At 40.3% G+C, this 22,020-nt stretch overlaps 1 protein-coding gene across 2 annotated transcripts in view; it reads right to left on the minus strand.

Moving 5' to 3' along the window:
• spon1a (spondin 1a) overlaps window positions 1–22,020 on the minus strand; it is a 149,353-nt gene that overhangs the window by 77,341 nt on the left and 49,992 nt on the right. Inside the window, exons 2-5 of one of the 2 annotated variants that reach the window (XM_034680712.1) lie at window positions 17,983–18,134; window positions 12,245–12,415; window positions 11,161–11,267; window positions 5,179–5,312 (exon numbers count right to left, since the gene is read on the minus strand). In XM_034680712.1, coding sequence (XP_034536603.1) covers window positions 5,179–5,285 — 107 coding nt within the window. In that variant the 5' untranslated portion in view covers window positions 5,286–5,312; window positions 11,161–11,267; window positions 12,245–12,415; window positions 17,983–18,134. Of the gene's footprint in view, window positions 1–5,178; window positions 5,313–11,160; window positions 11,268–12,244; window positions 12,957–17,982; window positions 18,135–22,020 lie in introns of those variants that run through there. The other variant, XM_034680711.1, reaches the window with a different exon arrangement.

The following is a 22,020-nucleotide window of genomic DNA, read 5'->3' on the forward strand; positions in this document are numbered from 1 at the left end:
ATTGGTTGATTTACTTGAAGGACGGTTTGTTTCATTAAACATTGAAAAGACATCTCTAGCAGTGTTTCTTTGACATCCACTTTCACTTCAAAATGGGAGTTGTGACACTGTGGCCATCTCTCCCAGGATGAAAGTCTCTGTGAGTAGTGAAAGAGCGTATCAATTTTTTAACATGCTTACTCTCTTCCATGTAAGCTGCTGTGCTTTTTATTTTAATTTTTGAAACAACACAATGTGCACATATATCCTCTGGTGTTTCGTGTGCCTTCGCATATCATATAAATAATCATGGTGGGCCGCCATGGCCAAAAATGCCAGGGCTATTTTTTGGTCCCAGTCCAACCCCGGCTGTAGCTCAGTGGTCGGCTCTCATTTGGAAGATTGGCGATTTGATCCCAATTCCTGCAGTCACATGCTGTGTGTTCTCAAACAAGACACTGGACCCCAAATTGCTCCTGATGAAATAGTCAGTAGTGTGTGAATGCGTATGAACGGAATTTTAGAATACTTTGATCCATGATTACAGCAGCCTCTGTCATAAGTGAGAATGGGTGAATGTAATAAGAAATGTGAAAGTGCTTTGAGGGAACAGATTAGAAAAATGCTATGTAGGTGATATAAGTGCATTAAGTCTTCCATTAGCATCAGAAAACCTAACTTCAATATCCTCCCACATTAGTGGTAGAGAATTTGTCAGGAAATACTTAAATCTGTGACCTATGGTTAAGCAGCAAATGGAAAATGTTGATTTATATAATATAGGGAATATAGTGAATTCCTGCTCATAAAGCAACAGTCTTTCTCATACACACCACTACTTATTCTCACATACACAATATAAGGGGTATAATGGTGTGCATTCAAAGTTAGGAAGGCTTATGAGAGGGCAAGTATGATGTATGGCCAAAGCAACCTCTCTTAACATTGATGAAATGATTCAAGGTAAGTGACACCACCAGCGTATCTCTAATTGTTCATGCTTTAATTCAATTCCACCCCTATTTCACATATCGCTCTGAGAGAGAAGAGCACATTCTGCTCTGCTGCTTGCCCACTTCCCAGGTCTGGCTAGACAATCGAGCAGAGTAATGCTTATTTAACACCCAATTTAAATTCTATCTCACTTTGTTGGATCGTCTCCAACGCAGATCCCAATCACCGCAAAAAGTGCACTGATTTGAATGTGTGTGGGTGTGTGTGTGTGAGGGAGTATGTATGCAGGAGTGACAGGTTAACAAAGAAAGATAGAAAGGAGAGTTAAAAAAGCAAGCAGAAAAAAGGATTGTCTTTTTATAACTCCATTTGTATGTATGTAACCAAAGATTAAATTACTTCATTGTGTCCTGTCTGCTGCTGCTATAAACAGTACAAAACAGAAACAATACTTTAATCCACTGCAAAGGAGCAGCTGTATTTACATTTGATTTTGATGGCCCCTCCTGGTCCTGTCAAAGTCCTCCTTGATCCATCCCGTCTTTGTGCAGACGGAGATAAACACTTTCAGACAGCTGCACGTGGGTTTGACATCCGTCTGATCACAGATACACTGTCTCTTTCAGACATCCCATCAGAACATATCCCACTATCCACCATATCACACGCCAGAGGGAGATGACAAATAAATTGCTTCCTACCTACAAATGGAAAGATAAAAGATTGTGGCAACTTCAATGGTCGCTGCAGTTTATGGATTGTATTTTGATATGAGTGACTCTGCCTCTGCAGAACAGCCAGCAGGTTGCAAACCACACCGGTTCAGCTGTGAAAATCACTTCCTGGACAAGAGTACATCTTTTTGTCAGCAGACTATAGCAGGTCATGTTTGATTTCATTAAGTTACCACCTAATGATCAGAATGGAAGCCAATTATTTTCAATCCAATTAAGCATCAAGCTTAACACTGGATTTAGAACAAAGGAGAGTGAAAAGATTGACAAAATCCCTCCCCTGCTTCCCTATTTTCTCTGTAAGACTTGCTGTGAGAGAAGTTTAGAGATAAGATCTGATATTGCTGACAGGACAGTCCAAATTGACACCAATTAATCTGAGGGAAGCTTGGTCCTCAGTTGAATGGTATAAATACATGGCAGATGCATAAAGGGCTGCCCTGTTAGGGTGTATGCTATAGTTTATGATTGCATGTCACGTGTACCACAAATGCTTTTCTTATTAATGCATTCAACACTGTTTAATTGAGCTGCCCTAAGTGACAATTAGCAAGTTTGAACATTTGAAATTTTGAATGCACGAGTGAGTCATCTAGCATACATTGTAGTAAAAATATTGAATAATTAGGAAGATCCTTTTAATGAGAGTTTGGTATACTTTGCTTTCAAATGCTAAAGATCAGAGTTTGTTAATGTTGAGGCTTGTTGCTGTGTTTTATTTTTCACTAAAGAGAAAAGCATTCAAATTGCAGCTCTTACACTTTTTGCAGATTTCATTTGTCAAAAACAAGCTGTAACTTAAAAAGAAGAAATCAAATCTCTCTGCAGACAAGTGCCTGACAGGGTCAAATATCCTTTTTCATAAAGAAGGGCACACAACCTGGATTGTACGTGCTTCTTTGATAAACAGGTCCTGAAAAACAGTGACTCCGCTCTAGAGAAGCTACCATAGGGATTGCTTCAGTGTGATATTCATTTCCACAAAAACAAAAATGTGATACCAGCAATAGAGTCACAGAGAAGGAAACCTTGGCATGATATGATTCTGGCATATAATGGAAGAAAGCTGAAAATAACTGCACTCAATGGTGAAACTTTCAAAGTTGGTGCTCAGAGTTCAGGAGTTTGAATGAGCATCCTTGCCTGACCCTATCATCATCCACCAAACCACCAAGCTCAGTCTTTCCATCTAAAAGACAGCGACAGCCTGTCAATTACACTGCAGCAAACCACTCGGGAGGAGCAAGATTCCCGGGACGGCATCTGAGTCACAGGAGCTTTCTAACAGAAACACACATACACATACTTTAACTACACACACACTTCTAATTTCATGGCCAGATGTCGTTTTTGAAATAACCATCATATTTTACAGACCGGCGGACCAACGGGCAGCTCTTTTGGGATTTGAAATGAAATTAAAAGCAAACATTAGCCCTGCCTGTGGTGGTAATGAAATTTTCCTATCTAAGCTCAGCTGATCTATAATATTATTTCACATTGTTATGTTGGTTCTTTGCTGTGCAGTGTTTGTGTTACCCTACCCTGTCATATTGCAGAAGTATGTCTCCCCTGTTTGAAGAGTTTTTATACAGAAAAGTAGCATTTGCTGGTTGGAGACAGGGGTTGTACCTCTTCAATCAAGACAACTTCATTAAGACATTTGTTGTGTTGCAGCACTGAGGCAAACAAAGAACTTGTCATCTTTTTTTGAGCCCCATAGAAGGAGAGCACAGTAGAAAGAACCCACTCCCAGCCTGTAATCAGGACTTTCACAGGCATCTCTTTTCAACTGTCTACTTCTCACACTTCTCTCTCCCTCCTCTATTGTCTGCACCCTGGTATTACATCCACATCTCTGCACTTTCAACCCTCCATTTCTACCCTGTATTCTCTGTCATACTTTCATCTTCTTCCATCTATTCGTGTGCTTAACTGAGTACAATTCTGCCATCATCCCACTGGTGTCAATGCTGAGGGCAGAAGTGCCGAACAACATGACCTGATGTGAGAAAACTATGACAACGGCACTGTGAAGATGAAAACAAAGAGGAGATGGATAGAAAGAGAGGAGAAGAGAGCAGGAAGCAGAGTGTCACATCAGTGCAAGAGAGTTAAAGAAAGCTCTGGCGGACCATGAAGATACTCAAGCAGGATAAACACGGGGGATTGGGAAGCACATTGACATAGAAAAGAGAAACTTGTAAAACCCTGGCAGGGCGGGGGCCACATAATTGAATAAATTACTGTACTGAAAATGCAACCTTTACTATCACCAGTTAGTAAGTAATATACAGTAGAGATGTGGCAGCAGAGGAACTAATAGGGTACAAAAACAGTTAAATAATGCATTAATCAGGAGGCCTTCTGAGTCACAGTCTCTCAGCATGTTTTGATCTTATTGTCCCACAGGACTGGTTTAATAAACAGATTCCTGCCAAGATCTTTCAGCTGAACATGGCTTAACCATGCAAGCCAAGAGGGACACAGCAGCACAATTGATTGGTACCAATCAACTGCAGTACTCATACTAGAAATAAATAATCTATGAAGCCAACAAGGATCAAAATGGGACTTTCTGCATTGAACTCTACATAGCTTGGAGAGCAACAATGTAAATGAGCTGCATGACAAATAAAGATTAAGTTCACAAACACAAGCGATCACAGCCACATGCTGTTTGAGTGACATCTGGGTCTTTACAAAGTTGTTGGGAACTGTGGCATGGTATAAACTGGCAATCATTTAACCTCTGTTTGACCCAATAAATAAAAAAGTCATCTTAATACAATTTGTCAATAATATTTAGACATAACATCATATTCAAGAATTTCATTTGAAAATTCAGTCTGAATCTAGGAATATTCTGTCAAACTTCCTCCATATATCTGAAGATGTGTGAGGTCCAGAGCCATTCTGCAGGACAGTAATGAGCTACTCTATCTGAGCAAGGTGGAAGCAACAGTATAGACGATGAAACAGGTATCCCATCTGTCAAGTCTAGCTTCACAAGCTCCAGGCTCATCATATGGATGGAAGTGAACTCAGACAGCATGAGAAGAGTGGAGCCGCTGACAGCTGTTCTCCACAAACAGAGGAATGAAAAGCGCAAATTGCACTGAGCTTCAACTTTGTGGATGTGTTTATGCTAGAATACCATTAGTGTAAAAGACAGGACAGATAGTGCCAAGTGATGCACAATTGAAGGTGCTATCAGGAGCTGCAGTCCATCCTTTGTAAATATCTCCCTTGATTCATTTAGTAGGTGGAACTAACTCTTTCTAAAACAGCAGTCTTGCACTGAATTCTAAGTTATTGCTTGCAGTATTAGTAGGAAGCTTATCTTTCCACACTACCAAAACTCAGGTAACAATAAATTACAATTAAACCTTTTAAAAAGAAATAAAATAAACATATCTCAAGCTAATCATCCACCAGTAGTGCACACAAATGTTTAAGGTGTTTGAAATAAGTGCTTTCATCTGTTCAGTATAAACCGCTGTATGCTTACTTCAGGAGGATACAGCCGGAGCCACCAGGGGGCGCAGTCCAAAACACTTGGATGCTAGTGCGTCTGCGGGGAGTGCTCTCTGTCACAGCAGGGGGGCAGTTGGTCATGTACTGTGTTTCCTCTTCATCAATTATCTGTAAAGCAAACACAAACACACACAAAGATTAGACAGTATTTCCATCTGAAACCCCTCCTGCCTTTACTTTGCAGTTTTCTCCTCTTTTCTTGGTTTCCTATTGTAAACAAACAGAAGTCAAGATATATTGGATTTCTTTTGTGCATTAATGTGATTAAAATTAGTCTGCTAGAGTCTGTGATTACAGCCATCTCTAGTTCAACATCTCTTTCACTCAGCCCTTGTGTCTTTTTACCTCCCTCCCTCTCTCTGTGAGCTCTGCTTTTTCCCCCTCCTTTTATCTGTTCTTTGCTAGTGACTGGTCAGTCATTGACCATGGATTCAAAAGTTTTATGCTCATGAAATAAATCAAAAGCTCAGATGTAGAACACTAATGCTGAGGTCAGACTACACAGTCTTTATGTCTATTATGATGGTCACCTTGTTAGATTAGGCGATCACAGAGCCATACATTTGTGTAGTGATTTGACTGATAGATATGACAGATTACACAGTGGTACCTGGCCAATCTTAATGGCCGACATAATGATGTTGAAAAGAAGAGAGGCTGGGCAAGACGACCCCCGGAATTCGGTAACAGTCTTGCTAAAGTGCACCTGCTATTTCTCACTAACATCCCTCTTTTTTCAGTCTGTTGTGGTAGTCCCCAGATAACACATCATGATGGGGTGTTGTTAGCAGAGGTCAACAAACTTTACAATTGTCTCATAGTTTCATCGCACAGGACCAATCTTTATCATTCTCCTTTCACTTAGCTATTTTCTTTGTTCACACTCAAGACTTTTTCACATGCAGAACGCTCAGTGCTTTCATTAGTCAGTGTCACTGATGTGACGGGAACAATCATGGAAGACAGACAGAAAAATCAAACATGCTAGACCTTTTATCTGGAGGTCGTAAATGTCCAAGACATGGTCTTGATTGACATTTTATGACACACTACATGAGGTAAACCGGTCCAAACACCCTACTTCTGCCTTAATGGGGCTGTTGTGTTGTCTGACCTCAGCAAATCAGTACCTAAAGTTTTTGCCACAGAGTAAACAGGCAGAGGTGAAATGTACTAGACTGTTTTCTTGAGAATGTATTGATTTGCAGTGTTGGATCAGGTTGCCCCTGGTAGTGGTTTGTTCCTCACAGCAATTTTTCTATCCAGAAATACAGACTGGCGTTGATATGGAGTATGACCAGTTTGAATCAAGTAACACAGCCATGTAATAATAAGAGACATAGGACGGTTAGTTTGATAGATGTTGCAAGAAATTGAGTTTTCCTTTATTCCTAGCCCTGCTGAAAAATACTGCCACTGTCTCTATGTTGAATAACAAATAGGCTGGTTGAGGCCTGTATTTGACACCAAACAGCAGAGTAATCAAACTAAATTAGTGAGTGGGTGACAATTTGCACTGTTCCTCAACTTTGAGTAATGTATGTCAGACTGGTGGGTTAAGTTTGGCATCAACCCGGGGCTGAGAGGTAGCTGAGACCGGGAGAGCATTAGTGGATTACCTTTTCAAAATGAAGTCAGTTAGATTGAATGTATCAACTTTCAGGAGCTCAATATCCAGATGTACACTTGTGATGCCATTACTGTGCATAGCATTATAGTATAAGTCCCCAATACTCTTCAGCTTAAACTGAAAGGTCCAACTGTATGCTTTCCTCTGTACTCTGGTGCACACCTGAGACAATAAGCATAAGCATGAGTAGAGCTTGTTGCATGAGGGAGCGCAGCCGCCAAGCTAATATTCAGTGCCCAGAGACCAAGGGTCTGTTTGATAGGAAGTGACATCAGGGCAGTAAAGTTGGGGAACTTTCTCACTCCATAAAGCTGTCAGCAGAGAATTTCCTTTGTCATGCCTTGTTATGAATGAGCTCCCTCTGAAAGTGGATTGTGTGTGCATGTGCATGACTCCATATGAGTGTGAGTGTGTGTGTTAAGAGTCAGTAAGAGAGGGAGAGAGAGAGAGCCTGGGAGCTGTGTGTTTGTGAAAGTGCTATGCGTGTGTGCAGCCTATCTCAGACTGCCGGATTACAACCCCCCTCCCTTATGTTCCCATGGTTTCTATGAGGCATCCTGGGCTGGCCTGACTGGACTGCAACACATGTTAAAATCAGTGGAGTGAAGTCTCGTGAGAATGCATTAAACGCCATCTGCAAAGAGAAGCAACCAATTTGCTGCAAAGTGACCTAAGACCTGTTTCTCCTTGTACGTGTCTAATTCCAAGTTTTTAAATATTCTACCAAAACTAGACAGAGAGTTTGAAAGAAGAAAAAGTATGCCACATAATTGAGAAAACTGCATTGGGTCTATACAAGAATTTATGCATGAGTTTCAGAGTTTGTCTCTTCAGCCGCAGCTCAGTTCTACATAACATTGTGACTCTGGAATAGGAATGCAAATAGCATAATTTGCAAAGAGGTTTCTTGTCAAACACTTTTGTCCCCCTAATGTCAAATCATCCTTGTGATAATATGAAGACCTGCCTGTTATGCAGACATTCATGTCACAGTGGTACAGATTTCCCCCTCACACATCCACAAAACAATTTGCCTTTTCTTGTTCTATCACTTCTCCCTGCTGAGAAGTAATGTCTCATCAGACATCGCCAGCATTGCCCCGCTGTTTTACACTCTTGCCAACAAACACACAAATAAATGCACACAGTAGCAGCTGACCTCCCCAAGAAAAAGCTCAATAAAAGTGCTTTTCAACAAGAGCAGAGCTGTCCTGAGACGGCTGGGATGGGGCACACCAGCAGATTTCCAATGAGCGGTATGTTAAATAAAGCCTGACGTCTCCTGTTGCTGCTTATTTTCTCTTTCTGTCCTCTCAATGCCTGGAGGCCGGCCCACCCAGAGCTCTTTCAGAATTTGAGGAATGGTGTGTTTGTGTGCTTTTGTGTGTGTGTCAGTTTGCTTTTTTCACATGAAAGATATGAAACATGAAAGACTGCGCAGGTGATGGTAGAGGGATATCTCTTTGGACAGCGGGTTATTTTTACTGCACTGTCACATGGCGCTTTTAACAAGACAGGTGATCATCTGCAGCTGTGAAAGAGACCTTCAGCTGGCTGGAGACAAATCAAAGGCAGGTCTCGTTAATGACGCACTCATTCTTCTTACTTTTGATGCCAACATCTGAGAGCTGCTATCACCTATCTCTCAATCACATGTATAATTATCTGTGCAGTCCACTCTTAGCCTCATTCATGTGTGGAGAGGAGCAACTGAACATAACTAAATGATGGAATGTTTCAGCCTCTTTGCTCCTGACGTGTAGCACCTTGCCACACCATGCCAAACACAGCTACATGGCTTGAGCTCAAGGCTTGTGCTAAATAACTACAGCGTGAAATCAATTGCAAGGATAAATAAAACCAAGGAAAACCTTGTTGGTGTTTAAGCTGGGTGACTAGGTGGAAGGTGCACACAGGACGAAAAAAATCTCTGTCTTTTAAGGTTGTCCCATATTCAAGGTTCAGGTTCACTGAGAGTGCCACAGCAAAGCAGGAGCTGTTATCATAACAGCCCGAGGGCTGCTGTGCAAACCTCCCTGTGTATTGTACTTCAAGTTCAATAAAATAAAGAGGGTTTATGTGGTAAGCAACTGAAACTGGCGGGTTCTCCAAGTCTGAAAAGGAGAGCTTCACACATGCTGTTAAAACCATTTAACAACTTCTTCTTTACAAGGGCTGCTCTTGGAAAAGAAAACACTTTCAAGTGCTGAGAAAGACTAGGAATAAGGCTAAGGTTTTAAATTTGGTTGCCTATATGTATGACTACAAGGAACACATCATGGTAGCTGTACTGTTCCATACTCTAATACATATCCCATATTACGGGGCTTAATAAAGCCAAAAAAAAAACAGTTTTTCAGTTATTTTCAAATCCTTTGAGAAAAGGATGTCATCTTCTGCACTGTAAGCTCAATGAGTTTCTTCAACCTGCAGCCTTGAATCAGGTGAAATAAACATTAGCAGGACACAGAGTAACTGCGACAAGTGAAGAGGAATTAATTTAAGGGTTATGAATGTAATAGTACGCTAAGGTTACATAGCTTCTCAACTTCAGAAGTAGTTCTGCAATATGTGAGACTATTTACTGTATTAAATGGCAACCATTTACCAGAGAAATCATGCTTTGAGCAGGTTTTTAAATGCTGTCATAACATCGTATTTTTATTTTTAAGGTTTGCAACAAGCATGAAAATTAACATCATTGGTTCTAGAGGTAATTGCTTCTAATGAAAAGGACGGCATCAATTTCTAGGGATATCATGCTGGAAAACCATATTAGGTTCTGACGGCTAGTCACCACAGCTTGAATTTTAGCATTCACCCAATTATAACAATACATTATTGCTAGCAGGTTGTCATTCCATTTGTTGACTAAAGTTCCTCTGCTCAGAGTTTTCTCTTTCATACCATGCAACAAAATCAAACTGCACTGCTGTCAAGAAGTGATCTCCTTAATAAAATGGTAATTAGCTAGCTAGCAGGCTAACAATGCATTTGGCAATTAATTTACACCTCTCCTACAGTATTATGTTACACTGTAAGGGCAATGTCAGCTCATATAAGATGAGTGCCAAAGTTAGCTTTTGTCAGTGCAAGTACACAGCAGTGCAACCTTTTTAAATACAACATTTTTAAAGTCTTAGCTAGGGAGACCATGTTTCCAAACTTCCAAATACAGACACTTACATTTTAGCACAAATTCATTCCTATGAGCTCATTACACAATAGGATTTTTCATCAGTACACCACTGCCTGTACCCATCATTTGTGTTTACTGGTTATAATATGGCTTTGTATGTCCACAATTCCACAAGGGAGACTAAAAATGGACACTTACAGTGTGTACAAAACACAGCACATTCATTGGCTGATGCTTTTTGAAGGTAAGTGTAACCAAAGCTCTTTGGAAAACGCTGTCTTCATTTCTGACATGAATGCCAGCCTACAGTCTTGTTACACAGCAGTCACTGTCAGTATGATAAGCTGGGCCAGCTAAGCAACAGCTGCACGCCAAGATTGATTGACACATGTAAACCAACATGTGATGTGATATAAAATATTTAGAGAAATTGCTCTATGCCGTATAGCAGCACATATAATACAATAGTGTAGAGCTACTTGATTACATTAGATGAATATTTTCCTTTTTCTTTATTAACCCAACTGGTAACCAGCCTTCTCCTTTTAAATACTACTTTGCTTTTGGCATGATAATAACAAAAGCCTTGCATATTTGGCCATCATCACATACACAACCAGTCTCCTTGTCTTCACTCTCTCCATTTTGCACTCCTGGCCTCACTCTGTTTCCTCTCTGCTTCCCACAGTACTCCAGCTGGACCTGTCCGTACAAAAGGCTTACCAGCAGATATCAGAACTGTACCAACTGTACACCCCCTGCATACATGAGCACATGCAAACACAAACCTCATCAAATACAACACATATGTAGTGTTACTGCCTTCCAAAGCACAGCTACATAGGGCCAATCTGGGAGTATGCTCTTTTCAGAGGCTATATCAAGCTTGTTAGAGGAGGAGAGGTGAGAATAATCACACTTTGACATGTGAAGACAAGGAGGCTGTGCTTTAGAAAATGTGTGAAGACCCCCATCCCCTGTCTACTGTAAGATCTGATTATTTTTTCCACTCTCTTCACACCCGTCACGCACTGTGCATGTGCTCAAGTATATGGGAATGGTGGGAGTGATATTACAATTCAATCACATTTGGTTAGCTCCTCTTTAGAGCCAGCTAAAACATTAATTGAACCTAATAAAACATACAGATTGAATGTTTTTATTAATAATATGTTGCTATATCTTACCTGGAAATGTCCAGAATAGTCCTCATCCCTGTCTCCTTCCGCACCTTCCTTCAGGGCGATAAGAGTGAACCCTCTGAAGTAGGAAGGACTGGATGCAAACAGAGTCACTGGATGGAGCAAGCAAGAGTGAAGACAAGCACTAATTAACAGAGAAAACAGCAGCACTGCTCACTACCTAATACAAGACAGGGCTCAATGAACTATACATGTGTAGTCCTTTGCTTAGAGATAATATGGAATTGTGCACAGGATAAATGGTTCATTTTTTCTGGTTGAGTAATAATTTTATACGACAATGTTACATTTTCTAAAGCATGAAACTCTGATAACAGTGATTAAATGTTCCTACTCAGTATGTCAGTGTACGTTTGAGTCCAACGTATAATTTATTTAATTGAACTCGAAACCAAAATCTCTCCCTGTAATTGGCAGCTCGATCAACTTGGGAAATGACTTACAGCCTTAAAAATTATCAATTTCCAGAACAGGTAAAACGTTTGGTCAGTAAAAAAAAATATATTTTAACGAATCCAGATTCGTCTACGCAGTTATTTGATTAAGATGCTATGAAACCGTTAATGCTTTTGTCCATCAGGAGTGTATCGACCAACCGCAGCGCGACATATTGCCGAAAAAAGAACAGCATGAACATTTGAGATTCTCAGCAGATGGCACATATCCATTAACAGCACCCATTAACTTTTACATCTGACGAACGAAAGTCTCACAATCTGATTCACCAGTAAAACACTCCTATAAAAATGATGCAATAGTTTACAGTGGGCTTGAGTTTTATTATAATAAAAAAAAACTAAGAATAACTAGGGTTTACTTTTTGAGAGGAAATTGTTCCCACGTTAGGCTTTCAAAAGTGCAATTGCGCATTTGCATGTTGGTATAGGTGATCTTCAATTTATTTGGACTAATAACAGTTTATTTTCATGACATGAAAAATAATGATGCATCCTATTGTAGACTCTGTGAAAACTTATTTCAGTGCAGCCCACTGTTAAGTTTTTAACTGACAATGCGCTCATGGTGCCAACGAACCCCGCGTGCGTAAATCTCGCGCATAAACACCAACCTCTGTATGTGCTCCCTGGCTGGTAGCTCTCTGGGTCTCCCTCAACGCGGAGACGAAACTCGTTGTTGACCTCCTTCCGATTGCCCTGGGCCCGTAATATCCGACTACAATACCCGTCTCCCTTCCCGACTCTCTCGGAGGGCTCCTCGGTGAAGGCAAATGTATTGCAGGCTGCAGAGGAGACGAAGCAGAGCACGAGCAGAACGCGTGACTGTAGCCCGATGGATGTCATCGTGTAGGTTTCCGACAACCAAGTTGATGCGCAGGGATGGAACTGATTTTATTAAAGGGGAAAAGAAACGTCCAGCTCCTGTTTCGATCCCTAATGACAGCCAAACTTACTAACTGCTGAAGTAGACTTGCGTTCCGCTAGGAAAGAAGATCCATCCTGGTGTGACTGACAGAGAGAGAGGAGGAGGAGGACTGACTGGGATCTGCTGTGCTCCCTCGCTCTGTGAGAACTGCACACTGCGCGCAGCTGCTTACACTGAACAGAGTAAGAGGGGTCCGAGCGAGGAAATGTCCAAGCGAGGAGTGAGCGTTGTGTGTCTGTCTCCAGGGCAGCAGGGGCAAAGCTATTTACAAACAGACGAGGTGGAGAACACTCTGAACCAACAGACTGAGAACAAAGACAGGCGTTTCTACCAATGAGTGCGAGGAGGAAGAAACGCGTTTGACATACTTGGACTGAACTCTCAGTGCGGCGTGTGTGTGTGGTGTTTGCGTGTTTGCGTGTGTGTGTGTGTGTCATCACTCAAAAAGACAAGAACACACAGCGAGTCACACAAAGGAATTAATAAGCATGCTAAAACGGTTGTCTGGGCAACTAATTAAACAATAAGTGTGAAATTCATTGGCTGGTCGCTGGTGCACAAAAAGTCAACTGATGACACTAAAACCATTGTGACGGAGTGGATGCCTGTAACTCAGTTTCCCCCTGATTGAACACATTAGTGAGATCAGGAAACATACGAATGTATGTCTGTATTAAAGTCTAGACAAAAAGAGAAATTATGCTCTGATCCATCAAAGTTGCAACTAACAACTATATCTTAAGCAATGCTTCTCTTTTGGCAATGTTTCATAATGAATCTTCGCGAATTATGCATTCACACACCCAGACTTCTTGCACAAATGTTACTTTGGGGCTGACAAAAATAATCATGGGTAAGTTGTACATCACACATGAGTGCAGCTTAAGATGGTTGAAATCATAAACCTTATACCTGCTAAACATCAGAATGTTAGTACTGCTACCCTGAGCATGTTTTTCCTGTCCAAAGACACAGATATTAAATGATTGACTATAGAATCATGTTTGCTTCAGCTCAGAATGAACCACACAGTCTTAGTAGTATTAGTGTGTGTATGTCCTTTTACAAAAACAAACAGCTGTTAAATTCACATTATACATAACCTAAGTGAGCCAATTGTCACTTACAACCAAAGTTGCTTTAGTTGTTTTGCCTGTCACCATCTTGCTAATCCACTCCAAAGTCATTTTAGATACCAGTGTCAGTCTTTGTTCAGTCACTTCACCACCTTATATGCAAAACATAATTATCTCTAACAGCTGAACAGATTTCCATGAGTTTCAGTGCAGATGTTCATGGTTCCCACAGGATGAAACTCCCTGCTCTCTCTTATCTACTGATCTCCCATCTTTCAAAATTAGCAGGCTGACAATTTTGCTTGCAAGTGAAAAAATCTGCTAAATTTTTACATTGGATGTATTAGAAGTGAAATGGTACCTTTATCCACACCATACAAAAGGGACTACTGATATGACTTTGGTGATTCCTGATTAGTCCTCCAGTGATGGAATGAATTCCCATTTGTGCATTTTTATATATTGGTGATAATTTCCTATTGGAGTTATGTCACATGTTTTTACTCTTGTCCCTTATCAGGATGATTTGATTTAATTTTAGTGATTCTTTCAAACCTTTCCCATCACCATCAGGTCAGAATTCTCAGTTTGTCTTGTATATATATTAGGTTAAACACTTACACAACTTTTGGCACTGCCATCAACTTGAGTTTCACTTTTTAATTGAACCTAATCAGTAAATGTTAGCATGATAACAAACCAAGCCATTGCCCTTTCACAAATGCAAAACTTTGTGAAAAAAAAATTGCAAGGCAGCCTCTCCTTAATTTTTCCAAAGTTAACCTTCACACATGTCCCACACAAAGTTTTCCCTGTCCAAGGGTAAGGGCATGTCTCACTAGGCCAGGGATGACATCTTTTTGCAATGTAACGATGCAACGTTTAAACAGACACATTCACAGTTATAACAAAAGGAAGGAAAGACGCATACTGATGAGTTGAGAAGAGTATGAAGTATTTTTATAATGAGAAGGAAGATCACACCCTTTGAGCATGTTGCATGATATAAATATCATCACCCCTGCACAGTAGTTTACACTGAATCTACATGACTTCTACCTTATTTATTCACACATCAACTCATCCAGACTGCTTGCATAATTAAATGTTATTTGGGGCTGACAACAAGAATCATGGGTAAGTCAGGATGGAAGATTGAACTGAACGTGTTTAGAAATTTTCAGGATTTTAGCACACGTGATAACAGCTTAATATGGTTGACATCATAAACCTTATACCTGCTAAGCATCTGAATGACGCAATAGAGGTTACATTATGGACTATAGTTTTTTAAAAGATGTTAGCCCACTCCCCTCTACTTTAAATTCCATAAACTACAAACTCTGTGTCACTGATGTGTTGATTATAGTGTAAGGCTATAGTGTAGTATAACTGAAATTTGAATCTTAATCAGGCTGATTTTAAATAAACAATAGATCAGAAATGATGGCACTCAAGGCTGAGTATAAACATTATGGAAGTGCTTATTGTTGACACTGTGAGATGAAAGGAAAAGAAAGGGTATATCATCTAAACCTTCATGTGTGTTGTATCATTTCCAAATTATCAATTGAGATAGCTCTCTGTACACTTTACTTTTCATGGTGGAGTGTTTATAAGAGAGTAGAGCGATACATTACATTATGATTTCCATCAGCCTTGAACAAACTCTTTGCTGTGATGATTACCTTTTCTCAAACGATTATAATTATGAAGTGGTGACTTTAGGGAGAGAGCTAGGTTTAGGGACTGTTTACTCTTTGTGATGCCAATTAAATACTCATGCCATGATCACATTCTTCACAAGCCCCTAAAAGAACACAATTATGTCTGTTTGATTTTACTTTAATTTAATGATTCTTGGATCAAATGTAAGCCTCTTCTGCAACAGTGTCAACAGTAAGGTAAATTAAGATTATTTCTGTTTGTTTTATGTTTTTGCCTCTCAAGGTATGTACAAATTATAATCATCTGACTTGATCTTGAGAAATTTAAAAAACAGCTGAGATGAACTCTCTTACAGGAAAACAGAGGATGGCTGCATGTCTGTTTGGGGCGTCTGTGTTATATATATACGATTTATGTGGATTTACTCATTGGTTATGTCATGAACTCCAAATAAATCCAGAAAACTCCAATATCCAACTGTTTATCATGTGCTGAATAACATGGCACATTTTCTTAATGGTGGTTTCAAAAGCTGCTCTTCTCCCAACCTCTGCCTCTTTCTGCACATTTAATGATTACAGAGCCAGCCTCAAAAACATAATGGGTTTTTGGACCAAACCCTTGTTAGGAAACAGGAGACTAATCACTTTTTAATCTTTCCTGTGGTTTGCTTTGTTTTGACCCTCTCTCCTGATTGCTTAGTGCCTTCCTCCTTTGTTCTACTCCTCACTTTTTTTTTTTCTTTTTTTTTCTTCATAACTTCATAGCATGTTGGTTTTGACAGCTCTTTTTGCCCAAGGAGTACAATCAGTGGATAAAAACATGACATGTAGCATACCAACACAACACTAGGTGTGAGGCATTAAACTGATAAGTATTGAGGAACTCTTCTCGTTTCTTTACCTTCAATTCTGGCTCAGGTGTAGGGCGTGTTTTATCCTTTGTGACATTTTCTTTCAACATGCCCAGAGTTTATTTCAGTCTTCAATAGGGTCAGCAGGCATGTAATGAGAATGTAACAACTTGTAATGGGCACTGACAAATGGAGAGTGGCTATGCTCTGCACATCTACCGCTGGGTTGATAGATGGATGATGGGGGAGGAAAGGATTGGAGTCTGGAAAGCAGAACGCTACACCAGCAGGTGTCATGAAAGCATTTTGTCTCATAGTCCTGCTGAGCTGAATGTCCTCACTGCTGTCAGACCTCAGGTTACTACCTGTTATTTTACAAAATGTACTATACATCAGAGAACCTAAATGGTGGAATGAATTGGCCAACTCCATTTGATCTGCAGAGTCCCTCTCTACTTTCAAAAGACAGCTAAAGACCCAGCTCTTTAAGAAGCACTATGCACTTAGCTAGACTGTTCTCCACTGTTGTCCCTAGTGGCAGATCATGTCTTCCAGCTACAATTGACTCACACTGTCCTGCTCTACTCTGGGAATCTGTGTTCAGCTCTTGAGTGACCCAGCACTTGGTACTTTGGTCATTATTGTGGTGATGTTAATTGTTGATGATGATAATGGAAGGTCTTAAATTGTTTGGTTGCTTCATTGTAGATGTTCCTTATTTTGAAAAAAAAAAAAATATCCTTTCTTACTTTTGTGCATTGCCTTTACACTGCTTGGCAGTACCTGCACCCAAATTGACTTGAAGCACTTTGTTACTCGTACTGATCTTGTTTCCTCTTGTCTAGATCTTTGCTTGTGTTGTTCTTGTTCTCGTATGTACGTCGCTTTGGATAAAAGCGTCTGCTAAATGACATTGTAACATTGTAACATTGTAGAACCTCTAAAAGACTCTTACAACCCCTGTTACCAAATAAAAAGGGACTAACTTTTATCTAAGCCACTTTCTGAAAAATGAACAGCTTTAAATTTAAAGCGCTGCAATGGTTTCACCAAAGCACAGAGTAAAATAAGTATTCATATATGCTATATGGAATCTGTCCATCTCTCCAGCACAAAAAACATTTATGCATAAAATTCTCATGCTGTAAAATTCTAAATAACACACATCATGGGTGAAAAAATGCAATTTTAAGTTACTGAATACAGAGATCTGCTCTCTTCTTTTTGTCTTACCACCCAGCTTTTCCCACCTACTGCAGGGGAGATAATGTCACTGTGTTTTATTGCTTCATAATGTCAGAGAAATGGCTCGTGACCAGCTCAAGAATCTGCTTTAAATGCTCAAACTAGTCAATAAAATCTGAGTGATGAAGTTGAATGAGTTATGAGCTGTCATTTCCTTAACAACTATTCTGAGCTGCCCTTGAGTGGGGCACTTAGCTCCCCTAAAGCTCCAGGAGAGCTTCTCAGAGGCAACAGAAGGAGAATGCGAATGCTCTGCACCACTACCAGGAACATGTGAGGGGAGCTGGGGATGCAGAAACAGAAACACTTAAAATAGACTTCACTTTTAGCTGACCTTTTCTGGACAAACAAGGGTTATGTAAAAGTTATTATACTAAAACTGATTTCCATTCTGCTCAGAGACAAAGAGAGGAGTTCAATATGTAAAAAGCTTGAGGCTAGTTGACATGCTGATAACATATCTGCAGAGAGTAATAAAATGCCACCAGATTTGGCCTTCCTCACTGGACTTTTCTTGTTAAGAAAAACATTTAAGGATTTGTGTCTCGTGTTTTAAAAGCAGAAGTCTTTCTCACGACTCACAACAGTTTGAAAGAGTTCATGATGTCTGTATTTGTGGTGGTATCAGCACATGAGGTTGTTACTGTTGGTCCAGATATCCTCTATGTTTGTTCTTCCGTAGCTGTTCCATCGTCTGCTGGTTGCCTCTGTAGTGGTCTCGTCAACTGCCACATCTGAGGGAACAAATCAGAGGGACCGGTATCAAAAAGGAGTTCCTGCAATGTCAGACGCAGACACACATTTTAACCCTCACCCACCACCTTTAACAAAAAAAATGCCTTTCCTTTGGCTGACTTCTGAATTGAGTTTTGACTTATCTTGTTTGCCTTTCATTCCAGGATGTGATAAGAAACACGTGCTGTGCTTAAAGCAGAAATTTAGTATTCTGAGAAATATGCATTTTTTCTTTTTTGCAGAGAGCAAGGTAAAAAGTCGGGCACCACTCTGATGTCCATTAGTGATGGGCAGATTAAGTTTTGGATTGTTTTTCAGTTTGTGCCAAAAAACAACTCAGTGCTTTGAAGCTTTAAAGTTGGCCAACAGAGTGGCATCTGGTGGCTTGTAAAACTTCTGGCAGCCCTGTTAATAATGTTCTGAAACAACACTACACCTTTCTACTCACTGTTTTAGTCCAACGATGGAGAAATACAACAACACTATCAGTGTAGCCTACTTTACTTCAGATGTTCAGTTGTATGAGTACTTAGTTTGGCTCATGTCAATTAACTACATAGGAGGTGGCTGTGGGTGGCTTAGTGGAAGGTTGAGTCATCTTTCAGTCAGAAAATTGGGGGTTCGATCTCACAACCTGCTGCTAACATGCTGAGGTGTCCTTGAGCAAGATGCTTAATCCCAAACTGCCACCAGTGGTTGTGCCAGCAGTGTGTGAATGGGATTAGTTGCCCCATAATCCATTAAATGAGCTAGTACTGTTAGGTTATCATTAAGGAATGATCGCTTACTGAGTCAACATCGTTTTCTTATCTCACAAGTTCCAATCACAGCTTACGTTTCAAACTTTCTAAACCCGTCAAGCCGAGAGAAACATTTTCTAAAGCACCAATGACGTTTGAAGTTTTGAACCTCACCGGTCACGTAACATTTCATCTTCAATTCTTTAAAACCACATGGATGAATTACCATTTGAGGGAAGATTATGTGATGTACTATTCCGAGACTCTGAATAGATGCTTGACATCCAGTGTAAAGTTCAGAAAGTTATCTACCTTATAATGTATTGTACACAAAAATTACAGTGAAGCCTACATTGGCATTTAATCTTCTGGTTCTTAACCTCCATAACACATTACTTGCACCAATATTATGCAGGTGATAATTAGTCCAAAGATAGAGACTCACCTCAACTTATATCTGATATTTTTCCCAAGGTATTAAAATATAAGTGTGATACTTTTTGTTTTCTTGTGTTTACGGCATCACACATTTGGGCATTATATACAGCATTTGTTGGCAAGCAAGAATATAGCACACCTAACCACATATCTACCCATTCTCTTTCCATATACCTCTTCTCCTATATTTTCTCTCCTCCTGCACATGCTTTTGAGACAAACTCCCTGGTGCTTTGCTGTTTCCAAGAGGAATAGAGGTCAAGAGGGAAAATCAAATTAGTATCTCATTTGATGGTGGTGGAGAAGGAGAATCTGCTCATTAAACAGAGGAGCCCCCTGCTGCCAACCATTAAAGCCATATTTACCATGCAATAGCGCTAAATGCACAGAACGTGAGAATATCTACCATGTAGTTTCCACTTAATTTGAAGGAGAAAGGTAATTAGTCAGAGGATACAGACAGTGGAGGAGGATGAAAACTTATTGAGATGTGTCACTAAGTTGTAGTTCTTCAGCATCTGTTGCAAGTATAGCCTACATATATTTCAGAACTGAAGGCTCAAATTTATGTATAGTAATGACTGTCATATCCTTGACTTAATGGTGTTTACACTCCTTGGTTTATATGTATAATAGGCTCCGATGCCACACAGCACAGCTCAGCATTCCTGGTCTGCTTACAGAGTTAATGTCTTTATTCCCACCCAGGCTTCACGCATCCAGGCCCCCATCTACTGCTGCAGAGGTAATGCATTCTGATGCCCGTCTAAAAGCCTGAGTGAAACATGTGCTGTCGGGAGGCCAGCTATCGTACGGGGGCCATCACAAGTGATTACAGTCAGCTAGAGGGTGACAGGGATCGCCAGGTGCTGCGGCCTGCTGAGGCATTACTTATTGAATCCTGTCTTTAGCTCTTAAGAGACCTGGGCCATATCTAAATGTCTTTGAGGAAATCACACACCCTGTCAGAAACTATTATGTTCCTGTCTGAGGAACAGAGTGTCTCAGCCAAAGTTTGCCACTAGCCTACAGGAGACAAAATTTAGTGTTGTGCTGCTGAAGGCTGGCTAAAGGAGACTTTGAAAGGAGGTGTTCGGACAATGACGTCAAAAATCTGGACATTACAAAAATAGAGTCCATTATGAGAGTATTGCAATTCATGAAACCAGTCATGACAGGGACCTATAAGCTTTGTGTCCTTAGATGACACCTTTTTCACGAGCCAAGCAAAGAGACACTCTCACAGTATGAGAGGCATATTAGAGAAACAGATGTGGTGCTTAAGTCCCAGACCTGATAGAAGACATCATTATGAGCCCTCTCACTGCACTTACACCAGCATAAAATAACACTGGAAGGGACGAAAACGCACACTAAATATTATGATCAAATATTACTGACTGAAGAACCAAAAAGGTGCATGTGCAGTTAGGTTTGGTTTATGCAGCAAGTGGCAATAATGTTTTCAATGTACCAATTTGTAGCTATTTTATGTAAAAGTGGAATAGTTTATGCTCCAAACATCTCTTACAATATCCTTGGAACAAGCAAAAGTACATTGTAAAACCTTTCTGATGTGCTTCTTCCATTCTCTGTTCTACTTTTTACCATTATAGGAAAATTGCAACTTAGAATTTACTTAAGGATTCAAAAAGTGTCCTTGTTTGGTAAAGTAGAGCAAATTCTTGATCTTATACTGAATACAAGTCTTTGTAGGTATGTGATAACCGTCCAAGTGGGTTCATGAGGCAGCAGACACTTACTGTACATCTCTACATATCACCATTGGACATATTGTCCAGCTGAAGGCCAGGGCATCCTACTGTGCGTTCTGGTTTAAATGTCACATTAACATCTATGTTGTCTGTGCCACAAGTGCTGTGACATTCTACAACACAATCCAGGCCAACAGACTCAGACCGACACACCATTTAAAATCTCAATCCATTGCACACTGGATCTCTAAACAGATAACCCCAACTGATTTTTTTTCCAGAAAACTAATGGTTTAAGTTGAGCCACCATGTGTTTAGTGATGTGATCTGGTTCACTTGTTAGTGATACTTACTATTTTTGTTATGAACAATTTCAAAGAGGCTTTGACCTTTTCTCGAGCTCAGCCCTCCACTTGCTTCTGACCTTTTGCAGGGAAACCGCCTGCGTTAGCTGAAGACACTTTAATGTTCTCTCTTCTCGAATGTCATGCCCAGAAGCACTACAAGGTTCTGTATCTCTCATCTAAACATAGCCCACTCCATTAACACATCCATGACAGAACATCAACCAAGTTGAAGGCCACCAAGATGCAATGAGCTTGAATGCATCTTGCTTGAAAAACTTGTGCTGGTGTAGCTCGGGCTCAATGCCAAGCCTCCTCGAGGTGTTGTGGGTCTAACTTGATGAAACACCAGGGAAGGGAGGTGCCCACATGATAACCCAGGTGATGTGCTGTCCACCTTTCCCCATCTGTCTTCATGCTTGGGTGTTGGGGGACAAAAGGGGTCATATGGCAATTTGTGTAACTTATTGGTAGAGCATTAATGTTGGGATGAGGGCTTAATGGGCTGGGTATCTTCACTGAGTGCTTACCCTTTTTCTTGGAGACTGAGTACGTTATGTTTATTTGATATAGAACTCCACTTTACACCACATTTAAGACCAAACTGAATGAAATACATCAACATACTGTGCACAAATCTTTTTATAT

This window comes from Notolabrus celidotus, chromosome 3 (genome assembly GCF_009762535.1).
Source record: "Notolabrus celidotus isolate fNotCel1 chromosome 3, fNotCel1.pri, whole genome shotgun sequence".
Lineage (NCBI taxonomy): Eukaryota > Metazoa > Chordata > Actinopteri > Labriformes > Labridae > Notolabrus > Notolabrus celidotus.